This window comes from Ochotona curzoniae, unplaced genomic scaffold (genome assembly GCF_017591425.1).
Source record: "Ochotona curzoniae isolate NIBS_2020 unplaced genomic scaffold, NIBS_Ocur_1.0 patch433, whole genome shotgun sequence".
Classification (NCBI taxonomy): Eukaryota; Metazoa; Chordata; class Mammalia; order Lagomorpha; family Ochotonidae; genus Ochotona; species Ochotona curzoniae.
In genome coordinates this window covers 142101-160532 of record NW_024467010.1, presented here as the reverse complement: position 1 = coordinate 160532, position 18432 = coordinate 142101, and the positions used below count along the sequence as shown (strand labels likewise).

The window sequence follows — 18432 nt, the reverse complement described above, 5'->3', positions numbered from 1 at the left end:
GGTCTCCCACATGGGAGCAGGGTTCCCAGGCCACAAGCAGGGTGCTGGATGGGAGGTGGAGAAGCTGGGACATGAATGGGCACCCATACAGGAGAATGGTACAAGCAAAGAGAAAGTTAGCCAATAGGCTATCTTACCAGGCCCACAGGTCAAATTTCAAGGCCAAGTGAGAAGAATCATTAACTAAAAGCCGCAGAACTGGCACATTCTGTCTCAATGCCAAAACCAAACCACCAACAGCAAAATGGCAGAGGTCTTCACCAGTGGGAGCCGGCCAGAACTCACGGCAGTTCAGTCACCAGACAGACCAAGGACAGGATCGCTAGGTTTAATTCAACTGCTACACCCAATTACGAATTGTAAAAATAACAAAACATTCCTATCAAATTATACCGTGATGTTAAGTATTCTTTTTGTTTTGATACAGCTCTAGAAATGTCTTGGCACCAAATGCACTTATGAAGTTTTAAGGCTTAATAAACACAGACTAGTAATTTCCTAATGCACCTTAGACTAACAGGATGCTCGCAGCATTTCAGCCTCCAATACCAGCGCAGACACAACTCGCAGGTTCCTCCAGGGCTCAGCCTTGAGGCCACTGCCGTGGCTCCTCCTTTCGCAGCCAACCTTGCTGGCAGACAGAACTAGAGCCCTCCACCAGCTGCCTGACGGTGGGGGCGTGGGGCAGCCACGGGGTAAGCCAACTGGGAATTCTCCAATTCTTTCCATCTCTTCATTACAGCTACCCACGTCAGTTTGCCCTGGAGCTCAGCAGCATTTCAAACGCCCCCTCACCCCACCAGGACGCTCTCTTAGACACCCGAGCACCTGCAGCCCTCCCAGGGCGACTGAAAGCTGGACCTTTGGTGTGCCAGAACAGGACGTGGAACGGGGATCAGGCACTTAGGTTAGAGTGAAGGGAGCGAGGCTGAACACAGCTGAGGTTCTTCAGTAACGATGCAAGGGTGTCTAGCTCCTGGTGTTAGCGTGTAGGCACCGCCCGGACACCCCAGGCATGGGGCAAGGCCTGGCGCGGAGGCAGCCCTCGGGGTGACCGGGAGGACGTCTGCCCGAGCTGGCTCAGGGTCTGTGCTGGACATCTACTCGTTTCTGGTCCCTTGTGCGTACGATGTGTCAGGTTGTGCCAAGCTCTGCCAAGGCCACCCTAAGGCTCTCTCTGGAAAGGTGTTGGACATCGACCAGAGGCTATGGTCATTATGTGAGGCCGCTATTCAGAGAGCTTTTCAGAGTAAAGCATCCTCGGTCCTCCAGCTTCTCTGCTTCCCACAACCAGCTAGAGGACCAGCTGTGGGTGAAGGCTGTGGCGTCACGTTCCCACAACCAGCTAGAGGACCAGCTGTGGGCGGGGGCGGGGGCTGCTGGGGCATCACACAGGGAAGTATGGGGGAACTGTTTAGATCAGTGGCGAGAGACAAGGGCCCAGACTTAAGGCTAATGAGAACAGGCTCAACTCACAAGGAAACTGATGGGGCAGAGAGCACGCATGAGCAGTGCCCGTGGGAAACGAGGTTCCTACACCACAGCCCCGAGACCTCCACAAAACGTGCTGGGTCTGCTGAGAGCTGGTGAGGAGCAGGCTGCAGGAGGCGCGGCGGGCGGAGCCCAGGCACAGGCCTCTCCAGGGTGGACAGCGCTTGGCTGGCAGAGAGGTGGCCGCATCCGGTGGGGTGTCTCACCTGGGACCCTGCCCGGGCCAGCCCGATTTCCTGTCATTCTTAGATGTCCTCCAGGGGAAGGACCTGCCTTGTCAAGCTGCCCTGCAGCGAGCACCATGGAGCTCTGTGAGCAGCCAGTCTCACAGCTGCGCCAATTCATTTGGGCTAAAAGTGACCATGTCTTGCCCTAGCTCTGGAGTTTCCTGCCTGGCTACAGAGGGGTCGGGGCGTCTCTCAGTAGAAGGAGATACTGGATTTGCCCCCTGGTGGGTTCAGGACCTTGTTGTGTGAGCGAGGCCGTGGCCCCAGCCTGGGCTCGTGGCTGTCGACCGTGGGTGCGGGCTCGGGCTCCTTGGCACGGCTTGCTTCCCGCGAGCCTCCTTTCTCATCCTTGGGTGCGGTTCCTGCTGCAGCTGTGGGACAAAAACAGCACGGACAGCACGTCACAGCTGGAAAGCCCATCCCCTGCTAACTCCGCTCAAGGAAAGTCACTGGGCGAGTGCTGACACTGCGGGCTGCACTGACATCTGTGACAGCTCTGCCCCAGTCCGGCCTTTCTGCTAATGTGTCCAGGAGGCCGTGCAAGATGGCCCGCACAGCCGACCCCGCCACCCGCGGAGGACGCAGACGGAGGTCCAGGCTCTGGCTTTGCCTCGTCCAGCCAAGCTTGCTGCGGCTTTGTGGGGGCAGATCAGTGAACAGGTCTCTCGGCTCCCTCAGCCACTCTACCTTTCAAAAACTCCTCAAAAACAAACAAAATAAAAAACAAAAGAAGCTGCTGACAAAACAGCTTGCGAGAAGTTCACTGCATTAACTCTCAACAAGAAACCATGCTCGGGACTCTGAGACCCCGCTCTGGGCGCAGGGGCAGCGGGCGCTCTGGGCGCAGGGGCAGCGGGCGCTCTGGGCGCAGGGGAAGGGGTCACTTCCACATCCCGTGCCGTTGTCCAGCTGTCTCGGGCACAGAAAGCAGACGGTGCCAGGGCTAAGGGGAGGGGCTCGAGGCCAGCTGTGCCTGACGCCTTGGGGGTCTCTTGTGGCCTGGTCGCAGCTGAAGTGGACTTGGTGCAGGCCAGGGTGAGTGAGCGCAGGTGCAGCTCTGCCAGCGCCACCTCACCTCCTGTAGGCCACAGGCTCACAGCTCTGCCTTCACCGCTCAGTCACCAAGCTGCCTCGTGGTGACAAGGGAAGGCAATCAAATGGCTGGTCCCAGAACCGTGTGCCAAAGCCTGGCTTGTGTACTCAGCAGCCTGGCGGGGAAGGGAACTGTTCCCTTTCATCTTTGTGGGTCTGGCCCATCAACTCTGTCACAGGCAAGCCAGGCAGAAAAACGACAGAAAGCAGAGCTCACCCTGTGGGTCCGATCTTGGGTCCTCTCCTTCGCGTAAGAGAACGTGATCCTGCAGGAAGCAGACGTTGGTCAGTGCTTGGATCGGCACCTGCACTGGGGCACTGCCCCCCGCCCATGGCACAACGATGGTGCTTCCCTAGCCCCCCTCCCCTCAGTCAGTTAGGAAACTTGATCTGAAGTAAATTCCAGATGTTCACTCATCCATAAAGGGCACACATGTATGCCCAAGTGTTGTTTAAACAAGTGCGACAGAGAAAACAAACAGTAACACAGCCTGCACGGCAGCAGGAATCTCGGCGGCCTTCTGAGTACTGCGCTGGCCCGCTGTGCAAGTCACTCCTCCTCCAATGCCAACCTGACTCTGACTGCTGCCCCGTGATCCAACTCCTTGCTGGCACATGCCGTGGCACCTGCCACTTGCACCGAGAGGCTGATGCAGTCCGGGTCCACCTGGCGGCTGTGGCCATTTGCGGAGCGAACAGGCAGACGAAGATTTCTCTCTGCCTCCATCAGCCTGCTTCTCTTTCCTTTTTCAAAAGGTTTATTTATTTTTATTTGAAAGATAGATTTACAGAGGAGACAAAAGATGTTACAACCAGTGCTTTACTCCCCAAATGGCTGCTACGGCTGGAGCTGAGCCCATCCAAAGCCAGGAGCTCTTCTGGGTCTCCCACGCGGGTGCAGGGTCCCACAGCTTGGGGCTGTCCTCCACTGCTTTCCCAGGCCACAGGCAGGGAGCTGGGTGGGAAGTGGGGCAGCGGGACATGAACTAGCATCCATATGTGTCCCTGCATTTGAAGCTGGAGGATCAGCCTGCTGAGCTATGGCATGAGGCAAAACAAAACAAAACAAACCATCCAACACACATCTTCCAAAAAAAATGAAAGAAACCCACAATGCTGCTGCAAACAAGTGTAAGTCTGTCTCAGTCAGTTTTCAAATCCAGGTCAGATGGCAATCCTGTGTCCATAGCCAGCAGTACAGAGCGCGCTCTCGTGCCTTTGTTCACCGTGTGTTGTCTCTCGAGCCTTGCCTTTTCTGAACGTCAGGAGACCTGTCTTCTGAGTTCTCTGTGGGAACTGGACACTAGGCCGCTAGCATGGTGACTTAATGGCTAAAGTCCTCACCTTGAACGCACCGGGATCCCGTATGGGCGACGGTTCTAATCCCGGCAGCTCCACTTCCCATCTAGCTCCCTGCTTGTGGCCTGGGAAAGCAGTCAGGGGTGGCCTAAAACTTGGGACTCTGCACCCGTGTGGGAGACCCGGAGGGAGTTCCTGGCTCCTGGCTTCAGATCGGTGCAGTACCGGCCACTGTGGTCACTTTGGGAGTGAATCATCGGATGGAAGATCTTCCTCTCTGTCTCTCCTCCTCTCTGTATATCTGACTTTGCAATAAAAATAAGTCTTGAAATAAAAAGTTTTCTCCCTTTCTAGGTTGTATTTTCATTCAGGTTTTTACGTACTTTTACTTGAAAGGCAGCGAGCTCCCAGGGCATCGGGGGCACTCCCAAGGCAAGAGCTTGCCCTGCGCCCTGGCAGGCCATGCTCACTAACAGAGAAGCTGAGAGAGCAGGCCCTGTGCAGCAGGCCTCACCGAGGGCAGCCATGCTCAGGCGGGGACGCCCCAGTCCTGAGGCCTCCAGGAAGTCAGCAAGAAACGCGCTCTCGGCCTCCGTGCCCACTGCCCCGGCACGGCCCACCTCACGGCGGCCACTGGTGTTCCCAGGATCTTGGGCCACGTGTGCTGAGCCGGTCACCCCCAGGCCGCGACTGCTGCCACCACCACCACGGTGATGCGCCGTGCACACCGTGACACAAGTTAGCACAGTGCTGCGTCCTCAGCTTCTCACTCCCCTTGTTGGCTGGCAGGAGCACCTCGCGTCCCCCGGCACCTCACGCTCGTCCTCGCGGCCCGGTCTGGCAGGGCTCTTTCTCAAGGGAAGTCTTGCCCTTTTTAGTGTGGCAAGTGTGCATGTGTTTGACTGCCACACCACAGAGGAGGCCAACCTTGGTAGCTGATGAGCTCTGGCGACAACAAACCCATAAACCTTACTACCACTGCAACTGGCAACACTCGAGCTAGGCCCTGTGGGTGTGAGTCTGGCCCAAGGCCACAGCACCGACATCCTGCCTCCACTGCCCGGCCGCTCCCCGACGCCCGCCAGGCACCACAGCACGGCTCAGGGCAGGGATCACCAGCATTTCCTTCCCCAAGGAACAGTGGACAACGAGCTAGGCAAGTTCCTCTGCCATTCTATGAGGGAAAAACGCCTCTGCTGTCGATCAGCTCCCTGAATATTCTAAGCAACCCCGGGCCCATGGAGGGCAGCACCAGGTGACCGAGGAGAGCTGACCACACCCAGGAAGACAGCAGCGCCCACCTTGTCCCCCATGTCTCGCTCAGGAGCACTGGGCTCAGCCTGATTCCCCATATCCACTCCCCGAGCGCATGCATACCTTGGGCTTGTTTGGGTGTGCTAAGGGCGAAGTGGCAGTGACCGGAGACCCAAAAATATCACTGGTCTTGCCGCCGGGCGGGTTCAGACGCTGTCGGGCTTGCACAGGGGAGGGCTCCTCAAAGATGCCACTTGCTTTGCCCCCTGCAGAAACAATCAGACACTGAGTGTCCCGAGCCCACACCGGGCCTGCCTCCTGCCCCGGGACGCCCCGGTGTGTCCGCAGTCCCCGGACAGCCGCGCCCGAGCGGGGGCCTGCTGCAGCTGCCTCCTGTCGGAACCTGCTGGCCACTGGAGGGGTGCAAAACAAGCCAGTTCACCCCTCCAGCACCTCCTTAACCCCAACATTCCGGGAAGAGGGCTTTCTGGGAAACCTAGGAAAAGCTCTTAGATTGAAGGTCCCAGGGTCCCAGGTTTAATGTGAAGCCCGATGGCGACAAACCTGCAAATGGAAAATGATTCATTCGTCGTTTCCCGACCTCATTCTGGCTGCACTCCCAGCCAGGGGATCAGACACGTCACACGACTGGGGCCACGCCTGAACGTGCTGGCAAAGCCATGAGGAAAACGTGCCCTGGAGCTTCCTAGGAGCTGAGGGCAGGCCTCTCCACAGGCACGCACATGTCCTCCCAGCAAGGCCCTCTGGAGTGACTTCACCAGTCTCGGCCCTGAAGGACGTCAAAGGTCCCAGAACCAGACAGGAGGTGACTAGGCCCTATGTGTGCAGAGTTCCTCAAGCACAGAGCTAAGTCACAAAAGTACCTCCCCTGTGGGCTGCAGCTCATAGCCTTTAGGCTGAGTGAGGAAAAATACACAAATGGGACCCATACAGTATGCACTGTTTCAACGTTAAAAACAGGGAGGCCTGGTGCCATAGCCTGGTGGCCAAAGTCCTCGATGTGCCAGGATCCCATATGGGCATTGGTTTGTGTCCCCAGTGCACCCACTTCCCATCCAGCTCGCTGCCTGTGGCCTGGGAAAGCAGTCGAGGACGGCCCAAGGCCTTGGGACCCTGTCCCTATGTGGGAGACCCCGAAGAAGCTCCTGGATTTGGATTGGCTCAGCTCCGGCCGTCATGGCCATTTGGGGAGTGAACCATTGGATGGAAGATCTTCTCTCTGTAGATCTTTCCAAAGGAGCAGGGTCATCTCTTGTACATGAATAAAGGAAGCACTGGCCTCGCCATGGCCCTCAACGTCACCCAGAGCTCAAGGCTGACTCCAGCCAGCCCCCTTGGGCACAGTCTCAGACTGACAAGCTGAAAAAAAGCACTCCCTTAAGAAAACGCTTCGAGACACAGTGGCCTCAGGGCTCGGAGCCAACCCGTGCCAGTGCCGCAGCAGGCAGGCTCGAGCCCCTGCAGGAGAGGACCTGTCATTTCAGAAGCACTCGGACAGAGGACACGGGCCACTAACTGCAGGTAAGGGTCATGGTGCAGGGACAGAGTTACAGCCTCCGTGCATGCCTGGGGGATTGGTCCTCCTGGGCAGGTGCTGAGGTTCTTCCGTCGGTCCAAAAATATTAGACGCCATCCTGTTGGGTCTGCTCGAGGGCGCAGCTTCTTCAGCACTTCCAAAGAGATTGCTGGATTCTCCTCCGGGGGGCTTCATGGCTCTGCAAGCACAAAGCACACCGTCACAAGGGCCAGCCTGGACCGGGGAACCCCACCAGTGCCCAGCCCGGGTACCATGACCTGTGGGGCTCCGGGGAACCCCGCCAGTGCCCAGCCAGGGTACCGTGACCTGCGGGGCTCCGGGGAACCCCACCAGTGCCCAGCCCGGGTACCGTGACCTGCGGGGCTCCAGGGAACCCCACCAGTGCCCTAGCCCGGGTACTGTGACCTGTGGGGCCTAATGCTGCCTGGAACATGGAGGATGACTTTTTCTGACCCCAAGCTCCCTGGAAAGCACACTCTATTTAATATGGAAAGAAAAGCTTGAGAAAAGAGACTTATCTGTTTTGAAAGTTAAAGTTAGAGAATGCGAGACACACAGAATTATTTCATCCGCTGCTTGACTCCCCAGCTGTCCTCCGGGACTGAGCCACGCGAGGGGCCAGAACTGGAGCTGCCTGGCTATGTACGGATACCCACTAGGAGTGGGAGACGCTGCAGGTGGTGACTGCGTCTGCCATGCCACAGTGGCTTACCCGTGACTCAACTCCTCTGGCCTCACACTGCCACACTGGGTGGAGTTCAGTACGTGCCCAGCCTGTCTGGGTCACGTGCACACTGCTGCTGGCAGCACACAGCCCGTTCCACTGCCCAAGCCCACAGCAATCCTGAGGCAAGCACTGTGCCACACAGGATGGATGAGAGGCAGCCACAGGGCCTCAACTCCGCCCTAGCTGCCTCAGGAAGGGGTCGAGCGAGCTGGGGTGGGGAATCTGAAGGTGCCGGGTTAGGCAGAAGCTGGGAGCTTCCCCTGGGTCCTCGGTATGGGCTGGCCAGCGCCCGGGCGCTCAAGCTGTCTCCACTACTTTCCCCAGGAAGGACGTGGACTGGAAGTGGAGCAGCTGAGCCGTGGCCTGGGAAAGCAGCGGAGGACGGCCCAGATCCTCGGAACCCTCCACCCACATGGGAGACGTGCAGGAGCTTCCGGCTTGAGCTCAACTCAGCTGTGGCCATTGTGGCCACTTGGGGAGTGAACTAGTGGATGGATGATCTTCTTGCCTCTCTGGATCTGCCTTTTTAGGAAAAATAAGTAAGTCTTTAAGAAAAAATTGGCGCAGCTGGGACACAAACCAGGGCTCATGAAGGATGCCCCGGCCACCTCCATCTGCTTTGGCAAGAAGCCCCTGAGATGGTGTGTGTGTGTGGCGACTACTGGGCCAGATGCTGGCTGCTGAAGACAAGGCACCGTGTGGATCCCCCCTACATCGGGGCAGGGAACCTTTGGCCTGGTCCTGGCAAGGCAACGCAGGCAGGAGGGACGCAGACAATGCGACTTGATCAGGCTTAGGATTCTGTGTGGCTCACGGGCGATGTTAATTACACAACGGCTCCCACGCCCGTGGATCCTGACAGTCCTGAGCCCCAGGAGGGCCTCCCTGCAAAGCTGCCCGCTGACCCTGACGCCTAGTGCCCTGCTGGGGGGACCATGTGCCAGGCACCGCCCTCACAGCCTCTTAGCTGCCGCCAGTCCCTGCCTACTCGCGGGACGGGAGACGGACGTGCCAAACCTGCCTGCTCAACACTTCCTGAAGGATTTCATTTAGAAAAAATGTACTTCCAAGTGACTAGGCACGCTTCCGCCAGGAGGGGCACTGGCTCCCTACAGCAGACTAACGGCCCTCAGCATTTTCACTCCTGACTCCAGGTCCAGCCTCTCCGACCCTGCACACCCCTGGCCTCGGCCACATCTTCCCTCCCGCTGCTCTGCCTTGGTGGCTTGGGGCGGGAGGGGCTCTGGCAGTGACACGACAGAGGCACCAAGTGTTTCCAAAATCCAAGGGGTCCTGGAGGAGGGGAGCCCCCACCCCCTGCCCCGTCCACCCCGGGCAGGAAGCGCAGCACCCGTCAGGCTGCTGCACCGGGGCCAGAGCAGGGGCTGCGCCTCTCCCCCAACCGCAAGGCAGTGGGGGCAGGAACAGCCATAACAACACAACAGCAAGGCAAATCCCAGGGCTGCCCCAGCAGGGTCTCAGATAAAGGGAGCTGAGTTCAAAAGACCTTTCAATAAAAAGGCCCCAACAATAGGGCAGTGTGGCCTGCCGCTCCAAGCACCACTGGCCCGGGGGGGGGGGGGGGGGGGGAGTGGCTGGGATGTTTTTCGTTCTTTCCTAGTATCTCTTCCAGGTAACTCTGAAAGAGGAACCAGGGTCCTAGCCAATTAGAAAAGACAGGGCGCAGATGGACACCGAAAACAAAAGCCACTGCCCCCTGCAGGGTCCCAAGACCCGAGACGCAGAGGTGCACCAAACGCTACCGACGCTAAGCTCTGCAACTCCCAGACTCGGGAGGAGGAACCCTCGGCAGGGCGGGGAAGGCAGATGCAGACCCAGGATGGTTAAAGCCCCGCGGGTCCCAGGTCTGCCCCACCTGCCCGCCAGCTCCCGCGGCGTGAAGGCGAAGGGGAGAGTGGGGGGCCCACGCACGCATGGTGCTCCAGCAGCGACCCGGGGCCACCCGGTGCGCCCAACCACGCCCGCCGCGCCCAGGCCTGCACTCGCGGGACTTCCGCGGCCCACGGAGCGCCGAGAGCTGAGGCCAGCCAGGCCCCGGGGGCGGCCAGCGCTCCCGGCGAGGGCCCGCCGCGCGCGAGCTCCCCCGGCCCGCACCCAGCCCGGCCCGGCCCCGGCCCGCGCCCAGCCCAGCCCGGCCCGGCCCGCGCGCTCTCCCCTCACGCGGCCGCGTCCCTCACCGCACCTGGAGCCGGGCCGCCCGCCCTCGCCCTCCGCGCCCTGGAACATGTCGGCCGCGGCGCCGCGCTTCCCGCCGGCCCGCCTCAGGGGGCCTCGGCCCGCCCACCCGCGCCCAGTGGCCTCGGCCCGCGCCCGTCACGGCTGCGCAGCCAATCCCGGCACGGCGCCCGCCCCTCCCACGCTCGCACCCATTGGCCGGAGCAGCCGCCGCTCCGGCGCCGGGCACGCCCACCGGCCCGCTGGACAAAGGGCACGGACGAAGCAGAGCTGGTCAAGGGTTAGTATGTATTTATGCACAATAAAAACATTTACAAGTTGAACTGGAAATTTAAACAGAAGTTTAACAGCTTTTATTAAATAACCAAAACACCTTTTATTCCCAAAATTGGTAAAGAATAAATAATATTTTACAGTATGGTACAAAAAATAATCAAGAGGGGCGGGCATTCTGCTTTATACATACACTGTATACTTAGAATCTATAAAACAAATTCACATCTCCAACAAGCCAAAAACCTTAGATGATATGGCTTAGCGACTATAGGACAGTGATGTTCTGCCTGCTGCCCAGGTACCTGGGAGGCGGCTGGCAAGGGCCAACTGTGGCCCTTCCCAAGCAGAGTGCTGTCTCCTGCGGTGGGGCTGAGAACCCGAGGAGCTCAGCTCGGCCGAACCCCACACCCCCAGCCCCGAGCACACCCTCCCCGTGGCTCACACAGGTGTCAGTGCTGCACACCCACCATGAACTAGGGCCAAGCACCAGCTCCGACTCCAGTGCCTGGAGGATGCTGGGAAGCAATCCCTGTGCAAGGGGCACCAGGGACTGGTACTGTGAGCCCCACCTCCTGGTCAGTGCTCGGGCTCCCAGGGAGACCAGCACCTCCTCCGGCAGGCAACGCATCTCCCACGGGCACACCTGTTGGCTCACTCCTCAGCCTGGTGCCCTTCCCATCTTGAGCTGCAAGTGCCATGCAAAGACCGTGCACTGGGTGACACACAGACCCTCATGTCCTGCCTTCCTCCCAGCCTGGGACCCAAGCACAGGAAGCCAGCTGACCAGCGAGGGCACCGAGACAAGGTGGGAGCCCTGTGCTGGGGACATCAGCACCGCACAGGCCCCTACGGTCACATAGGCGTCCTTTGTGGCAGCTGGGCAGCCAAGTGAGGAGATGGGGAGCAGAGGCAGTGCAGTCCCGGGGTGCAGTGGGAGGTGAGACGGCAGCCCTGGCGCTACATTGGTGGCTCACGGCAACCTCTGTGCAGGGACCCCTGAGGCCCAGGAGGCCAGGGAGCCTTAGCCTCTCAGGAAAGCCTGAACCCGACATCACTGCCACCAGATGGGGCCGGGGGAGGCAAACGCCCAGACCTTGCCTGGGGGGCCTCAGGACCGAGGCACACAGCAGGCCTCCCCAACACCAGGGCGGTGCAGCACAGGCTCCTGCCTCAGTGCTCAGGGCCGACCCAACAGAGCAGCGCCATCTCGGGAGACCCAAGCCGCACCTGCAGGTGGGGGGAAGCAGCGAACAAGCTGCACACTGCGACAGCCTGACCAGCCCTGCCGCAGTTAGGGTAGATCAAAGCATCCAGACCAAGAGGCAAAAGACGAGAACACTGGCAGGATGGTTCCGCTGCCCTCTGAACAGCACGTCCCTTGAACCACTGTGGTCCTGAGGAACAGACTGGCCTCACCCCCTGTATCCCAATGTCACTTTGCAAGAAGGCAGCCGAGCTGTGGCCCAGGTTTGGCAGAAAGCAAGCAGCAGCATCCGGACCACCCCTCCTCAGGCAGCAATATTCCTGCCAAGGCACGCACCCTTCTTAGGAAGAAAACCCCAATGGAGGGGACAGTGTAGGCCGGACTGGGCATCCTGCTATCTGAACAAATCAGGCTCCCGAGGGCACACCGGTGGCTCCTGACCCCCTCTGGGGGACAGACGGGCCTCTGTCCATCCCATCCTCTGGGACTGGGGACCGAGGTCTTCTCAAGGGTGAAGAGGGCCTCATCTCTCTCCTCGAGCCTCCAGAAGGCCCTTGCCACGAGGTCCGCTCACTGCGAGAGGTCACCAACAGGGGGACCTCCGCTCCCGTCAAACAGAGCCTCTCGGCGGCCAGGCTCGGTGATGGCCAGCTCCTGGGCCAGGTCGTTGAAGCGAGAGATGTAGTCAATACTGTTCTCGTTCATCATGCACACCAGCTGAGAGTCGACCACCTGGACGATGGAGGGGACAGACAGGAGCAGGTCAGGGGCAGCTGGCCACCAGGACAGGCACTCCTGGGGAAGGTGGCTCCCACTGGCATGCCCTGGAAGGTGGCCGGTATGCTGGGCTACAAGGAATGCCAGGGCAGCTCCTTCCATGGTGGAAGCACGCTGGTGGCTTCCTCCCCATGACTTGTGTTCACTGGGAAGGCAGATCCAACAGTGCCAGCCTTGCCCTGTCCAGCCTCAGCTTCTACCACGGTCAGCTCCACTGAAACCCCCTCAGTCACCCTGTCCACACTGCCTCACAGACAACATGTGTGGGCGTTGGGTGCTCAGGAAGGTCTTTCTGCAGCGAGCCGTTCAAGCTGCTCACAACAGATGGGTCCCTCCAGAGTATCAGCAGTGTCTGCTTGGTCCTGCCCGCCCACATGTGCAACACTTCACCTGGGATCTTGCTGAGGATGTAAATTCTGACTAGGGGCCAAAGGGTGGGCCCCTTCCAACTGCAATGTGCTTCTGCACATGGCCTACTGGTCACCCAGAGTAGGAGGTCCTGACTTTCTGTGCTACCAGCATCCAAACATGTCGGAGGCAAAGCCACCAGCCTCCGGTGGGTGGACCCAGGGTTCACCACGTCACTGCTGATGTCATGTCCCGGGCAGGCCGAGTTCCCCAGGCCTTCTCTGAGGCATCCTGGACCTGTTTGGTCCAGGTTCTCCTCAACTATGTGATGGCAGTGTCCTTAAGGACACCTAGCAAGGCCTGAGAGCCAGCCCTGGGAAGTGCAGCTCCAGGAAGTTAGCAGCTGGTTACAGGCCCTTGTGTCTTCTTACAGCACCTGCTGCTTTCCATCTTGGGTGACCAATGGATATGCCCCGTCTCTACCTTCCTCAAGGCCTGGCTGACCCACAGGAGCATCCAGCCTGTTAGCAAAAAGAGACCGCACTGGTTTAAAGAAGGGTTATGACAACACAAAGCCTCTGTATGGACCATTGCCACATGGGACTCCAACTGCCTGGGGCAAGGGAGGCGTACATCTGTACTGCCCAGACTTCGTCAGCTTCCTTGGCCAGGTACAGCACAATGAGGGGGTGCTACAGCTAGCCTGGGGGCCAGATGGCGTCACATCTACCACCCACCCCGAACCCCGCCTCAGGTCACCCAGGCAGTCTGCAGCCTCACAGCTAGAGAAGCACTCAACAAGACCCGATTCAGCACTGTCTGCCTTCACAGGCTTACCTCCACCAACCCAGCGCTCCCCAGCTCTGACGCCTACCTCCACCAACCCAGCGCCTCCCAGCTCTGGTGCCATTATAGCTGGACTGTCATCTTAGGGTCTGCCACTGGCCCAGGTTTCCAGATCTTTCCATTCTCTAGTCAGAGACCTGGATATGAATGTGTTGCCTCCTAAATACTTAACATCTTGGTGGAGAACCACTTGCCAAGTAGCAGGAGGAATCCAGGATCCTCGCAAAGGAAGGCTTGGCGGTCAGGTTCCACTCACCTCTGTGACATCTGCCAGGGACCTGGACACAAATGAGTCCCGTGAGTTCCCGTCCAACAGAGTGGGGCCAAGCAAGCAAGTGCTGCTGTTGCCCCCAGCAGTGGCCGGCAGCGTCTTTCGGCTCTTCTCGGGGGAGATGAAGCTCGCTGCAGAGAGAAGGCCAGGGAGGGGCACTGTGACATCTGCCTCAGCGAGAAGGGTCCTGTGGGCAGGGTGGATAGTCTGGCCAGGGCCTCGCAAGCACCCAGCATCAGGAACTCTTGTGCAGTGTTCTAACTGCTCTCCCACAGCCTGGGAGCGTGCAGGTCTACCCCCATTCTTCAGGACCCCCCCCCCCTTCTCTGATCAGATGGGCACCAAGGCTGTTCCAACTTTTCCCCGAGTTAGCTTTACCTCTGACATGTCTCTACTATGAATGACAATAGTAACAGCTCACAGTGCTGGTTCTCCCCACAGTCCCAAGCCCCAAGCCCCAGTTCCTCTGATGAATTTGCCATCTGTTTACCACGCCTGTCCCAGGGCTGCCTTGTCACCCCCAGCAGTCGCCCCTGATGACCTCATGGAAGCTTTTCCTGTAGAGGCAGCTAGTAGCCCATGTGTCCCTAGCGGCCCTTCCTTCCACACCAACACCTGGCACTCCTGAGCACAGGCAGTGGGCGTGCCATGTGTGCCCTCAACTCCGACCTGTGAGAATATGCCACAGAGCACTGCACTGCCCTCACAGAGGAGCCAACAGAGTCCAAACGGCCACCTGGGTATTAACCCATCAGCAGAGCCCCTGGTTCAAGTCTTGGCTACTCTAATACAGCTTCCTGCTAATGCAACTGGGAGGAAGTGATAATGGCCCGAATACTTGAGCCCCTGCCATGTGGGAGATGTGATGGGATTCCAGGCTCCTGGTTTCAGCCCAGCCCAGGCGCTTGAGGAGCGAACCATGGAGGGAACACTGATTTTTCTCTCTCCCTTTCCCTGCTACTCTTCGAAACACAGAGAATCTGCATCTCCCCCGCCCACTCCACACCGTGTGAAAACTCAAGACCTCCCCGCATCTCCCCAAAAGAAAGAAACCAAAAGACACACAGCCCCCGTGGGAGTGCAGCCACCAACACGAGATTGGAGTCCCGTGGACTCTGGCCCCTGGCAGGTCCTACGGGAGAGCCACACTCACCAAACAGGCTGCTGAGTGAGGAGTCTGTGGAGTCACTGGGGTACCACTGGGGGTCATGGGTGGGGGAGGCAATCCAGTTGGGCTGGGGGCTGCTGGGTGGAGAGTGAGGACTCTTGGAGCTGTCACTGCCGTTCAGTTTGGCTGGAGAGAGAGGGACTCCTTCCCCTGTCAACCAGAGTCTCAGGTCAGTGCAGCCACATGCAGGGAAATAGCACCCGTTTCCCGCCCCTCAGAAGGCAGCTGGTGGCACAGGCACAGCTGGATGGTGGAGACCTAAGGTGCCAAAGGGGCACAAACAAGGATGGCAACAGGTCTGCGGCAGAGGGTCCAGGACACCACGGGCTCCAAAGGACGGAGCAGGCCTGGGGCAGAGGGTCATGGAGGCATCAGGGGGGCTTCTAGCTACAGGACAATGTGATGCAGAGTGCTGGCAGGAAGTGGCATGGAGGAGCCAAGCCTTGTGCTAAGAGCAGCCCTGTGCAGGGCTGATTATCCCCAACTTGCTCCTGAGAAGATGTAGGCCAGAGGCTGACAGGCTACCAACTGCGTGTTCCTGAATCTGTAGTCTGAGACAGCGCCAGCAAGGCCAGAGCCTGGCAGCACCTTTTAGAGGCCAACGTCCAGTTCTCAAAAGCAAAAGCCCAAGTGGCACAGCCCCAGCAAGGGCAGCAGGACATCTGAGCAGGAAGTCCGAGTCCCCTTGCTGATGGCCAACCCTGCTTCCAGCTGGAGAGGTTACCACGTTCCTACCGAACTGTCCGGAGCTGATGGCGATCTCAATGATGGAGTCACTGATCTGTGTGGCGGGCTCGCCCTGCGACAGCACATCCTCGGGGGGGCCGGGCAGGGAAATGTCCAGCAGGGCGGAGACATTGGGTGGAGACAGCCGAGTGCTGGAGCCTTCCGAGGAGGGCACAGGTGCGGAGAGGCCGTTCTGGAGGTGAGCCTTGGGCAGCTCAGACAGGGAGAGAACAGGTGAGCCCTGCTGGAGACAGGTGTGCTCAGACGTGCGGCAGGCAGAGTGACCTGGTGGCTGCAGAGCTCTCACCCTTCCAAGGGAAAGCACTGGGGATCCACATCTCCCCAAACAGGAGCGGCAGTGGTCAGGAGCCAGGGCGACCACTGCCCATGACACACAGCGGCAGCAGTCACAGGACCCAGGGCGTGCACTGCCCGTGACACACTGCAGCAGCAGTCACAGGACCCAGGGTGACCACTGCCCGTGGGATAGCTGGGAGCACACAGCTACAGCAAGTTCTGAGGAAGGTACCAATTGAAAGCTTCCTCCACTCGGCAAACTCTGAGTGAGCCAGTCTTGCGGGGCGGGGGGAGGGAAGGAGATCTGAGTTAAACACACATCCATCACGAACAAGAAAAGGGGTGATGGGCAGCAAGCCAAGTACCAAGGCCTGTGTGCCAGGACTCAGCATTGGCTCGGGCAGGCAGAGTCCTTAGGTATGGACCTTGTCCAGCATCCCCAAAGCACACTCTACCTGGAAACTGTCTGCCACGGGCTCCTCAGGCCTCGAGCGGATGCTGATGAACGAGCTGCCTGAACCCTAGGGAACACCAGGAATGTGGGTGAGCAGCCATAGGGAGTGAGAACAAGGGCCCAGAGGAAACGCAAACGGAGCGAACTCAGGGTTTGAAATAGTGTGAGCCACAGGCAAGACCCCAAGAACCAGCCCACCCCTCCCCACTGTCTGGCAGTTTCAAGCAGGCTGTGGGCGGCCAGGAGCAACAAGACAGCTAGAGACCATGCAGGGTGACAGCCGGGAACTCTCCCTGACGCTCCCAGAGGAGGCTGTGGTCACGCAGGCCAGCTACCTCACACACTTCCCAGCCCAGGTTCCTGGTGTCACAAGCCACCCAAGCACGGTCCTGGCTGTCCCTCCCACTGGGCCCCCCGGCCCCTACGACTGCCTACCCTCCAGTCCCACTTCCCCCCAAGCAGAACCTAGGTCCAGCATGACCTTAGCCCGTGGACTTGTCCCCTCCGCGGGAAGCGGTGGTCACATTGGAGAGCCCTTCCAAACAAACTCACCTCCACTGAACGGACGGGGTCTTCATGTCGGTGGGTTCCAGTGGAGTCCTGCGCTGAGGCAGCAGCTGCCACCTTGTCTGAAGCCAGTGGCGAGATGCCCGACAAGCCCTCGGCGTCCAGCACGGGGAGGGGACTCCCAGGGAGGATGCCGGCGCTTTTTGCAGCCAGGTCTATAGCACCTGCCGTGGGAACGACACCTCGAGGCTCTGCTCACCTGCCAGGACACTCCCCACCCAGAGGGCTCAAGGACAGCTTCTCAGGACCCAGGTCAGTGTGAGAGCACAGAGTAACCACACGCTACAGGCTGTGACTCACGCAGAGTACAAGTTTCATAGTGTCACTCAGACCCTTGTGACAGGCATTACCACAGACTTACTGGCCAGGGAACTCGTGGCCTGGGGGGGAAGGGCCTTGGGCACAATCGGTCGGGACACAGCCACTTTGCTCAGAGAAGACTGGATGGGACGGAAGGAGCCTCTCCCTGCGAGAGCAAGGACACCGCCAGTGGTCAGTCTGCACAGCAGTAACGCTCCCTGCCTGACGGGACTGCTCAGGGCCACCTTCACTGGCTGAGCCACGCTCACACTGCTGGCCCAACACTGGCCCGTGACATGCGCAGGTGTTTCAGTGGCCCCCGATGTCTCCCAGGAGCTGCCGAGACTGTGGCCACCACCGTGGTCTTGCGGGATGGCCCTCTAAGATGCTGCAGACCTCTCTGAGGTGACTGCTGTGTCAGCTCCCACGCCAGGGTCTAACCCTGCCACGCTCCAGGAGGTCACGCTCCAGCAGGACCAGTACAAAAGGCCGAGGGCAGAGTGCCTCCCCACGAGCTGTCCTACGCAGCAGCCCCTGCAGAGCCAGGTCCCACTGGACCTGCACGCTGAGCCTCAGTCATTCCTCCATCCAAGATCACACCTGCTCCACAAAGTGCCTGCCCAGACGCTGCGGGCGGCAGCTGCACACAGACGCCCCGAGCACGTGAGGCCATTCAACGTCTGTCCTGCAGGCCACGCCAGCCCAGTAAGAGGACACAGACACCACTGTTGGCCACACGCAGGCAGCAGGAAGGGGAATCAGCTGGAGAAGCCCATCTTTACCTGTGAGTGAGGAGTTGGACAGGATGGAGAAGGAGCAGACGTTATGGGACTGGCCTTCAGATGGCCTAGGAAGCAGCATTCTCTGCAGAGGAAAACCATAGTCAGGGCGGGGAGAAGACGCCGGCACCCAAACTGCAAAAGCTGGTTTGAACCAACAGGCCATGAGGAGGAAGTGGACTAGAACGTTCTGAAGCCGATGACATGAGGGCAGCCAGGGAACCTAAGCGCCCAAATTCCGGGTCTCCTCTGAAATGAATCCAGGGTGAACCTCTGCCAGGGTCCACTGGAGGCTTAGCAGAACAGCCCGCCTTCACCCGGCTGACTGCAGGACTCAGCTGGAATGACCCAGTTTGTTATCTTTCACACCACCAGGGGCGACAGTGAGCAGCATCCTCATACAGGATCCCTGTCACATAGAAGGAAGTAGGCATGGAGGGCACCAGGAGGGCACCGGGGACAGCAGGTGGCCCCAGAGAAGAGGAAGCTGGACAGGTCACTGAGACTGCAGGACATCAAGACAAAACACTAGCGAAGGAGGGCCTGTCACCAAACACGCAGCTGTTGCTCTCACC

The 18432-nt window shown here is 59.3% G+C and overlaps 2 protein-coding genes across 3 annotated transcripts in view; both read right to left on the bottom strand.

The window, feature by feature from the left end:
- Positions 1-307: 307 nt before the first annotated feature.
- LOC121167901 (jupiter microtubule associated homolog 2-like) lies at positions 308-9922 on the bottom strand. Its single transcript, XM_040997609.1, has 5 exons — positions 9852-9922; positions 6951-7099; positions 5487-5629; positions 3028-3076; positions 308-2089 (listed from the first exon to the last, which is right to left on the bottom strand). The coding sequence occupies exons 1-5, from the start codon at positions 9893-9895 to the stop codon at positions 1911-1913; spliced, it is 564 nt and encodes a 187-aa protein (XP_040853543.1). The 5' UTR covers positions 9896-9922; the 3' UTR covers positions 308-1910.
- A 1850-nt stretch (positions 9923-11772) lies between these two features.
- The window catches only part of LOC121167849 (protein cramped-like), a 33684-nt gene continuing 27024 nt past the window's right edge, over positions 11773-18432 (bottom strand). For both annotated transcript variants that reach the window (XM_040997535.1, XM_040997534.1), the window contains 8 exons: positions 17861-17942; positions 17140-17244; positions 16764-16942; positions 16213-16278; positions 15470-15701; positions 14720-14884; positions 13552-13697; positions 11773-12056 (listed from right to left, as the gene is read on the bottom strand). In XM_040997535.1, the coding sequence (XP_040853469.1) occupies positions 11895-12056; positions 13552-13697; positions 14720-14884; positions 15470-15701; positions 16213-16278; positions 16764-16942; positions 17140-17244; positions 17861-17942 (1137 nt within the window). In that variant the 3' untranslated portion in view covers positions 11773-11894. The remainder of the gene's footprint in view (positions 12057-13551; positions 13698-14719; positions 14885-15469; positions 15702-16212; positions 16279-16763; positions 16943-17139; positions 17245-17860; positions 17943-18432) is intronic.

Excerpts from the sequence above, each read along its gene's own strand:
- LOC121167901 (XM_040997609.1), bottom strand. The coding sequence starts at position 9,895 with ATGTTCCAGGGCGCGGAGGGCGAGGGCGGGCGGCCCGGCTCCAG. Across the intron at positions 7,100-9,851 it reads GGCGGGCGGCCCGGCTCCAG|AGCCATGAAGCCCCCCGGAG; the intron begins GTGCGGTGAGGG and ends TTGTGCTTGCAG. Across the intron at positions 2,090-3,027 it reads CCCAAGATCGGACCCACAGG|CTGCAGCAGGAACCGCACCC; the intron begins GTGAGCTCTGCT and ends TTTGTCCCACAG.